The sequence below is a fragment of the Lepisosteus platostomus genome, chromosome 5 (assembly GCF_059453375.1).
Source record: "Lepisosteus platostomus isolate fLepPlt1 chromosome 5, fLepPlt1.hap1, whole genome shotgun sequence".
NCBI classification, from domain to species: domain Eukaryota; kingdom Metazoa; phylum Chordata; class Actinopteri; order Semionotiformes; family Lepisosteidae; genus Lepisosteus; species Lepisosteus platostomus.
In genome coordinates, this window is record NC_142615.1 from 52,072,287 (window position 1) to 52,085,373 (window position 13,087).

The window sequence follows — 13,087 nt, forward strand, 5'->3', positions numbered from 1 at the left end:
CATTTATATTTCAGCTCAACATGTGAAACACCTTTCTGCAACTTTGCAAATCGTCTTGTTGACCTCCACTGGTGTTTTTGTTTCATACTGCTTGTGCTGAGTTTAATTTGATCTGAGTTGAGAAACTTTAATTTGATTTGAGTGCTATTTTACTTTAGATGTTGCTGCTATTGTTGTGTGTTTAGGTTGATGTTTCCTCAATGTCTTTGTATTGGAGCACACATGCAAAGAAGCATTTCATTGCATTTGTGGATATGACCAATAAACTGAACTGTGAACTCTGGGGTTAAGGAATGACTGTACAGCAAAATACATTAAACCTGGTATATTTGGAATAAAATATAATGGGTCTCAGAATCATTGTCTGTGTATTTAACTTTTTTTCTACGTTTGGAATATGTTGTGCTTTGACATAAGTTAATCGATCCATGATTTGTTATATATAGGTCTTGACAGGTAAATGCTAAAATCTGTTGTTCACATATTTCACAAAAAGAACAATATAAACCTCATATACATTTCAGCACAACACATGAATCACCTGTCTGCCACTGTGGAAGAGTCTTCTTGTTGACTCTTGCCCTCATGTCAAGGTTTTGAGCAGACACTCAGGAAAACATCACAGTAACACAGCGGGTGTTGCTATCAGTGTCTTTCCATTGGGTGAAATAAGAGATCACTTTATTGGCCATACAGAATTTCTTGTATTAGGAATTTGTCTTTTCACATCCCCCAACTTGCTCTCCATGAGACCCACAGACAGGGAGAGAAGCTTGGGGTCAGAGCACAGGGTCAGCCATTTATACAGCACACCTGGAGCAGTTAGGGTTAAGGACCTTGCTCAGGGGCCCAACAGAGTAGGATTCCTTTGCCAGCCACAGGATACGAACCTGCAACTTTCTAGCCACAGGCGCAGGTCCTTAGCCACAGAGTCACCGCACCACCCTGCATTTCACATATCTGGCAGGTGTGGAATATGTTGCTTAGGAAATACAGTTTAATCTGCAAATCATGTATTTAGATGAGATCTTGGAAGATGAGGTGTAGAAACACAGTGGGCATATCATTAACAAGTTTCCCCTGGTGTACAAATTTTATAAATGCTAAAAAATAAATGGGCATTATACATCCAGAAATATGAAGAAAAATGTCACAAAATGCAAATTGAAGGTGAATGTAAATTTCCCCAAAAGAGCAAAACAGATCTAATTAATTATTACCTATAGAATGGGAAACGTTCAGGTGTAGTAACTGGTGATTGAGTTCACAGTCTAGAAAACAGGCAGAGCCATATGGAACAGAAGTGTTTTTATTTACAGTGCAGGTGTTTTTGGTTTTATTTTCCCATCAAAGCAAGTGCCCCATTTTTGAACTACTGAACATGCTCACTCCCTCATAAACAGAGCTGCACAGTTATGCTACAACATCAGGTTTCAGTCCGCAAATCTTACAAGCCCTATTGCCTCGACCAGACTCCTCAAAAAGCTCAGTCTATCTTTACAACCTCTGAGACTCTTTACAAACATTTTTACCAAACAGGTTTCTCTCTTTGACCACCACAAACGCTATGAAAGCCTCAAAAGCCACAAATGTTTTAGCTAGATGAAAATCCTGGGTGAATTTACAACACATTCTGTAGGATCTGAACTCTGTCCCCAGACAACAGGTAGACTGAACCCTTGAAAGACTTGGCTTACTGGTTTTAGACTGACAACTAATCAATCATCTTCTTAAAATTGGTCAGGTGTCTTATGGCAGCCTGGGGATGTAGTTCAGACAAAAATCTCCATCACAACATATACTGTACATCTCGTATATATTTCAGCACAATATGATGTGAACTGTGAAAAATCTTTCACTGTTTCTGTTTTGTTTTCTTAACTAATGCTTTCAAAGTACAGCACACAGAGTGACACATCAGTGTTTAAATCTCTTACCTGTTATATACAATCAGTTGCAATGTAGTTACTCTAATGTGATCAGAGTGACAACTGTAGTGAACTCTGAAGTGACCACAGCTACCAGAAACACAGGACCAGAAGTCCCAGCCTTCTGAAGTCACACAGATAGCTGCTCCAGTATCTCACACACTGTCAGTATCTTCCTGTCACTGTACTGTCTCCTCTTCCCAATAAAAGGGACTACCAATCTAATCAAGCAGGTAAAAGACATTAATAAGACAAATAAGACAATATCAGGTATCTTTCAAATATGTATAAATATAAAAACATCCTGTAGACAAGTATTGTCTCTCTCTTTCTCCAGGCAGTGCTGACGTGAGGCTGGTGAATGGAGCCAGTCCCTGTGAGGGGACAGTGGAGATTCAGTATAAAGGAGAGTGGGGGACAGTTTATGACAGAGAATGGGATCTGGAAGATGCTGCAGTGGTGTGCAGACAGCTGAGCTGTGGATCTGCTATTTCAGCACCAATAGGAGCTCACTTTGGACCAGGGTCTGGATCAGTCCTGCTGGGCTGGGTCGACTGCAGGGGATCAGAGTCTGCGTTGAGAGATTGTAGTAAAGATGAAGTGAAACAGTACTACTATGCTCATGAGGACTCTGGAGTGATCTGTACAGGTAGGTAAGAATGGGGTTTTAGTCATGTCCATGATGGTCGACTGAGGTGTTCAGGGAGAAGGTACAGACTCTCTGCAGTCTCCAGCAGGGAGGGATATTGAAGCTCCATCGGTGATCTAGAGTCCATTATCATGATCCATCTGTCCATCCTCCCATTCGCACTGCTCATTGAGAGGTCAGACTGGTCAGGGAGAGTGATCTCTGTTATTGTTCTAATATTCCAGCTCATCGAGGGGTCAGGCTTGTTGGAGGCAGTGATCTCTGCTCTGGAAGAGTGGAACTGCAGCACGGAGAGACCTGGGGTTCAGTGTGTGACTCTGACTTCGAGAGGCAGGATGCAGAGGTTGTCTGTCGACAGCTAGATTGTGGGGCTCCTTCACAAGTCCTGAAAGGGAATCCGTTCGGGAAGGGGGAAGCAAACTTCCATTCCGAGGTGCTCCACTGCCATGGCAATGAATCTCAGATTTTCTTCTGTCCAAAGTCCACAAAGACACAGGGATGCACCCATGAGAACTTCGTGGGACTGAAGTGTTTTGGTAAGAGCAGGATCATGTATTTCATAATACAGAGTCTGGGTGAGAAACAGACCCCAACTCCAATCAGTCATCTGCTCACTGCGGTATTAACACATCAGACTGTCGTTCCCAGCAGTCTTTGCTGTAGTGGTGTTCCACTGACTTCAATGATGATACATTGGTTTGGTCATGCTACCATGGTTTGGCCATGGTGCCTCATCAAATCAGCCTTCTGATTCACAATAACATCTTGATAAGCTACTTCAATAATTAAAAGGACAAGATTTTAAAAATATGTGACAGGTAGTCCTCATGAGTATCTAATCCAGGGGAGTCAGCAAGCAGTTATTACAGTCCCAGATGATTGACTGGTGAGCTCCTCTCCATTTAAATTCCAGCTTGTTAGCAGGTGCGTGAGGTATCTGAAGAGAAGGAGCACACCAGCTCTCTGCAAGAGAGCCATGATCAAAGAGATTGATCTGCTTTGTTTTTGTATTGTTTTTTTGTTTACACTTGAAAATGAAAAAAGTCATAATTTTGATTAAAAAACACAAGTGCATCATCACAATGGATTTGAAGGTGAAGTTCAGAGTTATTGCCTGTTATTGTGTTGTGAAGCTGTCTCTCTGCTCTCTCCCCTGTCCTGTGTGCAGGATACACAGGGTTTAGACTGGTGAATGGCTCAGACTCCTGCTCTGGACGAGTGGAGTTACAATGGCTCTTCAGGGACTGGGGGACAGTGTGTGACCTGTACTGGGACCTGAGAGATGCCACTGTTCTCTGTCAGCAGCTGGGCTGTGGGGAGGCTGTAGCAGCACCAGGACAGGCCTGGTTTGGACAGGGCAGTGGACAAGTATGGGCTGATGTGTTTGAGTGCCAGGGCAATGAAAGCCATCTCTCACACTGCGTTGTGTCTTCATGGGGGAGAGCAGGGTGCTCTCATGGACAAGATGCAGGGGTCATCTGCTCAGGTGAGAATCATGTGTTTAAAACACAATAACACTCCCTCTGCTTACACACAGAAACACACTATTACATTACTGTGTAATTTTCTTTCAGATTGCTACACAGATACAGTGATGAGTAAAAATGAGTTTTATATTTATATTAATATTTTTCAATTCATATTCATAGTTATATGAACTTTAAAAAAACATGGTGTCAGTACCTAGTAACTAAAACCTGTCCAGTTTAATTAGTTCTTTAATCCAACAAATAATAAACCAAGGGGCTGAAGAGAAAGCAAGAGTCAGATAGTGAAGGTTTATGGATAGTAAAGGTTGAACACAGCTGACACTCCACTCCACTCAAATATCACCAGTGATTCACCTGGAGCAGGTAAAGAGAGAATGAGGACTGTTTCTATCACATCAGTGCTGTTTTAATTGTAGTTTCATAAATAGTGTTAAATTGCTTCTCACACACAGCTCACACTCTGATTTCTCTCTCTGTGTTTGACAGGTTTCCCGTCTTCAACTGTTCCTTCTTCAGAAACACCAGGTATGAACTGGCTCTCATTCTGAATCTCCAGGGCTCTCAGTGTGTGTTGAGCTCTCTGTTAATCAGTTCAATCCCAGATTAGTCTATTTGGCAGCAGGTGTGTGTGTGGGTTTTCAACACCATCCTCCTTAACCTCTCTCATACAGTGTTTGTGGGATCTGCAGCAAATGCATCTACAATATATGAACACTTCAGTTTGTCACCTGAGAGGTACTGTTTCTGTGCTTTATCATAGTTGGTACAGTAGTGATGATTGTCACAGTCTGCTAAAAGAATATATGAAATTAATCAAAATGCCCAATTCTGAAATCTTCAAATCCCATTCCAGTTTTTAATGTTATTTCCAAATTCTCTTACCCTGCTGTGTGGAGAAGATTTTGACACTCATCACTTCTCCTAACTGAATATTTAAATCTATGAAATGTTTTCTTTCTTCTAATATGTGAAGTAGTTCCACAGTGTTCAAATGGATGAGATTGAGGAATCCTCCCATTTCCTGTAAGACCCACAGCAAACTGTTGTGTGTGTACTGCTGATCCTGTGGTGGGTGGACAGTCTTGACTCTGGGTTTTCAGTAACTGAGCTGCTGCTATTCACTCAGACTGGAGCCCCAGGAGACACACGAGATGCTTGTAATGCATCTGCTGCGCCCAGTGGCCTGAGCTGATGTTTATGTTGTTACAGCAAATTGTCTGCCTCTAGAGTACTTCACTGAACCCTGACCCCTGACCTTTGCCTCTCTGCTCCTAGATCAGCTATCCCTCAGGCTGGTTGGGGCAGGAAGCGACTGTGCTGGGAGGCTGGAGGTTTATCACAGTGGCTCCTGGGGGACAGTCTGCGATGACTCCTGGGACCTGGCAGACTCTCAGGTGGTGTGCAGGCAGCTCCAGTGTGGGACGGCCCTCAGTGCCACAGTGCCGGCCTCCTTCAGCCAGGGAACTGGACCCATCTGGCTGGACGAGGTGGGCTGTCTGGGGAACGAGTCGTCACTTGGGGAGTGTCCTTCAGCGTGGTGGGGACAGCATGACTGTGGACACAAGGAGGATGTGAGAATCCTGTGCTCAGGTTGGGGAGCTAATACCAATTACTCCCACATTGTGAATATGGCTTGCATGTAGAGTGCCTAGATGTGTTTTATTGAGTTTCAGCCCTCCAGTGAAGTTTAGTATCTAATCTGTAAACTGTAAGCTCCCAATATCAATGTTGCCTGTTGCCTAATAGGGTGTATTTGTCTTGGCCATTGTCTTTCATGACTTTCTGACTCAATATTTTCATCTTGATTTGATCGAAGAGTCTCTTCTGGCCAGATCCTGTGGGATCACTTGGTGTTGATTGTCAACCAGAGCTGCATGTTCTCCTTTCATATTGCTAGTTCAGTCACTCTGAGTGCTGCTGATGAACAATCAAGCTGATCTGAATGGTGTTGATGATCTGAATCAGATCTAAATCCTCTAATGGGATTTAAATTCTCAGAGGTCCAGTGGAACATTTAATCAATTTTCAACTTTTTCAGTTGGTAGTGATCAGTCTCATTTCAACTTGTGCTGATAACATCTCAATGTTATCCACCTGTTTCTTACCAGTTCATACGCCTAGCTCTCTTATCAAGGTTTGTTTCCTTTGGCTTTTCCTGTTCTCTTGGCAGATCACACTATACTGAGGCTGTCTGCAGGCTGTTCAGGACAAGCAGAGGTTTACTACAATGGCACCTGGGGCAGTGTGTGTCAGAACGGCATGACTGACTCCACAGCTGCAGTGATCTGTAAACAGCTGGGCTGTGGAAACAAGGGCACCATCAGAGAGACAAACTCCAGGCTGAGCCCGGACCCCAAATGGCTGGACTTTGTCTCCTGTCGCAAACACGACTCCACCCTGTGGCAGTGTCCCTCCCCCGCCTGGGGTCAGAATGATTGTGAAGACCGGGAAGTGGCTGAGATCACCTGCTCAGGTACAGAGTGAAGAGTGATGCTATCTTCCTCTTGAGCAGCTCTACAGTGATTGTCTCGTCATGAGCTTTCAACAGAATTCTTAGCAATGTATATCCAAACAAGTATAAAAATAAAGGAAATACTATTGTTGTTCTTCACTTTTTTCTGTGAGTTTGATTTTGTATATAATCATTAATCTTTGAAGGTCCTAGAAAAGAAGCTGACAGAAGCACTCCAGCCCCTCAGGAAGAGCAGCCTCAGCGGTACTGCCCAGGTGAGTTCAGTGTGTAAAACAATCAGAGACACTGCAGCCCTGATCTGAGGAACAGTAACCATACAGCTCTCTTCTAGAGCCACTCAGTACCTCACTGATCTCTACTACAGTCACTCAGTAACTTCTCTGCTCTCTTCTAAAATCACAGAGCTGAGGATGCTCAGTAACCTCACTGTTCTCTTTCAGTCCCACTGGCTCTGCGCCTGGCTGGAGGCACTAACTGCTCTGGCAGGGTGGAGCTGCGGTATGAGGGCTCCTGGGGGACAATCTGTGACGACTCCTGGGACCTGCAGGATGCCCAGGTGGTCTGCAGACAGCTGGGCTGTGGGGACGCAGTGAGTGCAGCAATAGAGGCCTCATTCGGACCAGGGAGTGGCGCCATCTGGCTGGACGAGGTGAACTGCAGTGGCAGTGAGCTTCACCTGTGGGACTGCTGTCACTCTGGACTGAATCAGAGTGACTGTCGGCACAAGGAGGATGCAGGGGTTACCTGTACAGGTGAGGGGAGTCTTAGCACTGTAGATGAACAAGGTAGCAGATTGATGGAGAAGATACACTGAAGTTACACATATTCTATAACTGTTTAATATCTAATTGAACCAACTAGGATCATCAGTCATAAAACTAGGATGTTGTGTAGCTCTGTGTGTGTGAACAACACTACTCTTTAATTCAGAACCTGACTTCTTTCATCTCTGCAATCTTACGTTTTACCTCAAGAAATAAATATATTTTTTATCAGCTCCACTGTGGATTCAACTTGCTGTAAAAGCAAAGGAAAAATAATGACAAATCTCCTATCTCTTTCACAGGTTTTTCAGAGAGAAGAGCCACTCCAACAACAGCTACAGGTGAACAGAAATCCTCCTGGTCATTGATATCTCCTGTCTTTCTGTCTCACCAAATTCCCAGTGTAGCTGTAGTGTCTCCTCTCCTCTCTCAGTGATTTTCTGACAGTGTTGATGTAGCATCCTTTACAATTCTATGTTGATATTGGATTAACCCCGAGGTCCTAACACCTCCTGATGGGAAACTCAGGGAATTTAATGTGTTAAAGCCTGTATGAGCCCACTAGCACAACTCCTCATCCCTGTTCATCCCCTGTCTCCTTCTCCCTCAGGCAGCACCAGGACAACACCCCAGACACAGCCGCTGGGAGGTCTGTCCATCTCACCCCTGGCCCTCCTGCTGATGGGGGCTCTTCTCTTCGTGGTGCTGGCCCTGTTAGTGGGGCAGCTGATCCAGAACAGGAAGCTAAGGAAAGGTAGAGAGGGAACTTACCATCCACATACTGACCTCTAGTGGCCATTACTGTCACACAGAACTGATCTATATTGGACTTCAGGAAAACAATCTTCTCTAAATTATCAATTACATTCTGTCTAATTTAATGTGGATTTTGGATGTGAACAATTTAGTAGGGTAGAGAAAATTTAGGAAAGAGTGTAAGTAATTACAAAATCTGAAGAAATTTGCAGATCTGTAGAATTATAACATTGATATGCACAAATATTCAAAAATGTTTAGCAGTAAATTGATTTGCTTATACTCCTTGTAACCCTGAGTGTCTGTGTCCCTACACAGCCCTATCTGAAGGAGCACTTGCCCCCTATCATGATGCCGTCTACGAGGAAATAGAGTACAAACTGGCCAGAGAGGGAACCTACAGCGCCCCCAGGAGAGGTGAGTGGAGAGAGTGTTCAGGTGTGATTGATCTCCACCCTCTGAGGACAATCTGAGGATGTACACTTGTAGAAAATGTCACTCAGCTGGTTTCAGACAGTAATTTTCTTTCTCAAGAGGTACGTCAAAGTGAGTAAAGAAAATCAGCACAGCACTGTCCCTGATCTGACTTATAAACACAAACTCTGTGTTACTGTTCACACCCTGGCTTATCTCCCAGTAGAGGACAGTGAGACTGCTGTCTGACTGCAGGTATTAGTGATCTGTCCTCCTGTTCACAGGGAGATTCTTCTCCGACGAGCTGCCCTCTGGATACGATGATGTGGAGGACAGTGAGGGAAACCCAGTACCAGGTGAGTGGAGATGGAGTCACGGGACTCAGTGTGGTAGTGGGGGATCTTCAGTCCAGTACTCACTCTCACCTCAAACCAGGCTGACATTTAGAGAACTTGAGTAGATAATCCTGGGTCTTACAAATGTGACCACGTGTGTTTGTGATACCTTATAAACTCTGCTCATTCCTAGCCTGATCTCAACAGATCACAGAGGCTGAGCAAAACAAGACCTGGTCAATACTGGGATGGGAGACCTTTAAAGAAAAGTCAGGATGCTGTCTAATTGGTGTTGATTGAGTAGGAGATGGTGCCTCAGGTCCAGAATTCAATACAAGTTTCCCAGTGTGATGACTGGGGAACAGTATGCTGTAGAAACTCTCTTTCAGATCAAATGTTAAATCACTGACCCTAGAGTCGTGCCTTAATTATACACCTCAAAGCATTTAAAAATGCACTTCACAATAACCAAATAGAAAATGTGACTTAATTTACTTTCTGTTTCATACAGACAGTACCCACAGACATCAAAGTGTTATGAAAGACTAAAGTTATTGTAGCTATGTGGTGAAGTAAGTCAGAGTCCTGAAGTGTAAACTGTCTGTCTCTCTGTGTGGTTCAGAAGAATCGATACCCTCTCTGAAAGAAGAGGCCCCAGAGTACTATGACGATGCTGTAACTGTACCTCAGAGCCCAGATGCCTTGTCAGGTGGGTTATTTCAGTCCAGTCACATGGAGAAACCCTGCACCAATCCGTCTGTATTATTGTGCTGTTTGGTTCCCCTTCCGATATCTCAAAGTGTGCACATCACTACTTTTTCTGTCCAAATACAGCCATCATTCACTGTTCAAATCTAGTTTTAAATTTATAACGGAAGTGAATAGGAGTGGAAAAAGGTTCCCTGATCTCCTGTATTTAAAGTCCGGTGTTTTAGTTCTAATATGATGTTACATCCCAGTGTGGTCCGTTTGGTTATTCTCCCTCCTCATTGGTTCATTAATTCATCCACCTTGCTGTATTACATCATTCGTGATCAGCTTCTTGACCGATCAGAACTCACCTTCTTCGGTATTTAACTTGGAGGTTTTCAGAACGTAGGGGACGTTTTGCTCAACTTCGGTTCTGCTCGGCTCAGCTTCAGCTTCTTGTTCCTCTGTTTTCGTTCGTTTTGCTTTGTGTTTGTGTTTCCATATGGCTTCGGCTTTGTTAGTTTGTGTTCTTCTCCTCCTTGTACTTTAGTTTATTTGTATTATCCTTTATTTCACCATTACCTTGCCCAAACATGTTATATCAACCTCTGTGCTCTTTTGTACCCCGTTCCTTGTGTCTACACTCGTTTTCCCTTATCTGAATTCGTAGCTCACTTGTGTATTTGCGTGAACTTTTGTTTAAAGTGTTAGTTAAGTTTGTTGTTGTATTTAAAATCTGATGTGTGACAGTGAAACTGTGCTCTGTGTGGATCAGGAGAGCTGATGTCCTCTGTGAAAGAAGAGGCTCCTGAGCATTATGATGATGTCATCGCTGTGCCCCAGAGCCCAGACACAGTGTCAGGTGAGTTATTATAAAAAAGACTCAGGAGTACCCTCTGTACCAGCCCACAGTAGCCTTTGTCATTAGAAATGAGTTTCAACCTAATTTCACCCCAGCAAATAAACACTAACTTAAAAAGAAGTGCTCTCTTACAGGCCAGCCTGTGTCATAATGACAGAGACATTACTGACCTGCTCTTCTGTTCACAGAGAGACTCCTCTCTGATAAGACACACTCTGAATACAGTGATGTGGGGGACAGTGAGGAAGATCCCACTTTAGGTAAAGGGGGCTACAGCCAGGGGGCTCAGTGTGGGTGAAGTAGTTCAGGTATGGGAAAGCTGACCCCCAGTAATCAATCTCTGTGCCACTCTCATCCAAGACAAAGGGACATCAGGCATTTTGCAGTAGTAGTGTCCTGCAGGGATAAATAACAGCCAATACAGGCTAAGAGACTGTTCTCGTACAAGGTTAGATCTCATAGATCAGAGTTTCATTGAAACCCACCTACTGTCACACCCAGCCAATAAGATGATTGTGATTTGGAGAGAGTGAGGTCTGGGCAGAGCAAAGCTTTATATTCCCCAACACCAGGAATTGTGTTCTCTGACTGTGGAGAGAATTCCTATGTTCTGAAAATACTGTAGTTTTAGAGAATTTGTGTGTCATGAACAGAAGTAAAATCTGCACTGAATCAGGAATTCATCCTAAAAGATACAATTTTATTTGAAAAAATGCCTAATTAATGTTTTTGGACTACAATATTATAAGAAAAACTATTCTATATACAATAACTAACACTAACAGCCATTTATATCAAAGCAGATCTCTCAGATATGTTCTATTACACTTGTAGTTTCTCATGCATGCTATGGTTATATCAATAAAATGTATATTGTTTATTTAGAATGCATGTGTGTCAGACTGTGATCATCAAGTACAGTAACAATTTGCTCTTACAATTTCAGATTGTTCCAGCAAATTAAAACCCCCATTCACTATACTGTTGTGACTATGGAAGTGTTTTTAAAAAATGTAGATACACCTGGCTAGAGTCAACATTTCCAATTCTCATGGGCTTCAATGCAAGGAGATGTTAGCTGACATGTAGGGGTGTAAGACTCAGTGATTAAAGCAAACATAATGTTTACCTTAGTGAAGTTCCTGGTACATGAAAACTCCTTGTCCAGATCAAGCAGAAAGACCTCAACAGAGTTTAGTATTTGAACCGCATTAAGAGAGCTTGCCATTCTGTTGTTTTTAGAAACTTTAATGTCTTGTTTAGAGACTCCCTTGGCAAAAAAACAGCCTCTCCTGGCATGTGAGAGCATTTTTAGAAGATAGGCTGCCATTCGTTTTATAGCATCCGGGTTCATGGAGAGGTGTATGTAGGTGTAGGTCATATTCTGTTTGGTTTAAAACAGCAGCTATGTCTCTCCTTTTGGCCTGTGTAGGTATTTTGTAAATGTTGAATACTTGGTGGCAGTTTGGGTTTTTCTGGGTGGTTAGGATGTAGGTCTCTAAAGCACTCTAAAGTAAATTTGTACATGTGTGCTGTATGTTTATGCCATGTGTTGTTTAGTGTGTATATTGTCATTGTTAGTAAACATTTGTTTAACGAATTGTGTCTGAACTATTCCTTTTTTTCCCCATAGCTGTGCAAAAGATCAAATAACTCATCTTTCTCTAACACTACCAAAAGCTTGGGCATATTCTTGGCAAAATCTTTACAAGTTTGGGGTTATGATTATTTTAATTATTATTTTATCTAGTCACTTCTGATATTCACCATTTTCATAACTCCAATTTGTAACAATATTATTTTAATAGCTGACTCATTTGAAAAATCATGTTAGTCAAGGCCTGATTTAATTAAAACATTAATTTTATGACACTATCTATTTCCACACAGTTAATAAACAATTACTTCTTATAGATTTTAAAATCACACATATACAATTTCAAAAATACATACTGTACCCATGATTACAAATGTATGGGTCTAATTTTAATGACCTCCTAAACCAAAAATATCAGCTAACAGAGTTATCCCTGTCCCTCAGCTGTCCACTGCCCGTCTCTGAGCCTGTCTCTTTCTGTCAGGTGTCCCCCACACTGGACCTGGAGTAGACAGGGTCCTGCCCACATTGCCCTCTGAAGAAGGAGCTCCTGCCCCTGACAAGACTGACTATGATGATGTTGGGGATGAGTCTCAGGGAGAGGATGGGTGCTGTGAGACTGACAGGGCTGTCTGGGAGAAGCTCCTCCTGCAGGTCTAGACACAGAAGAGCTTCACCAACAGAGTCACACAGCCTTAGAGCAGCTCTGAGCAAATGTTTATACATTTTATTAAAGTTTTGTTTTGCAATAAACTTTTTAGAACCATTTTTGGTATGTGCTTTCTAATGTTTCATATTAAGACTATCACAAATTAAGTAGCTCCTGGCCACTCACAATGATAATATCACCCCAGCAGAAAAGGAAACTTAAAGAGGTGTGACAAACTGACATTACAAAACTCATGATCATGAAAGAAAAGGCCTTTTTAAACTTGTTTCCTAAAATGCCATCAGAATGTTTTTGGACTGTAGGAGGAAACTGGAGCACCTGGAGGAAACTCATGCAAACATGGGGACAACATACAAGCTCCACAAGGATAGCACAGCATATCAGAAAATAATCACAGAACTCCATCACTGCATGGTAGCAGTGTTAACCACTGGGCCACCTGTAAAATAAGTATACTTC

General features: G+C 42.7%; 1 protein-coding gene across 1 annotated transcript; it reads left to right on the plus strand.

The window, feature by feature from the left end:
• The first annotated feature begins 3,452 nt into the window (after positions 1–3,452).
• Positions 3,453–12,711, plus strand: LOC148669128 (antigen WC1.1-like). Its single transcript, XM_088632943.1, has 10 exons — positions 3,453–3,463; positions 4,554–4,633; positions 5,343–5,657; positions 6,238–6,540; positions 6,726–6,794; positions 6,981–7,292; positions 8,759–8,830; positions 9,432–9,518; positions 10,275–10,361; positions 12,443–12,711. The coding sequence occupies exons 1-10, from the start codon at positions 3,453–3,455 to the stop codon at positions 12,616–12,618; spliced, it is 1,512 nt and encodes a 503-aa protein (XP_088489069.1). The 3' UTR covers positions 12,619–12,711.
• Positions 12,712–13,087: the final 376 nt, after the last annotated feature.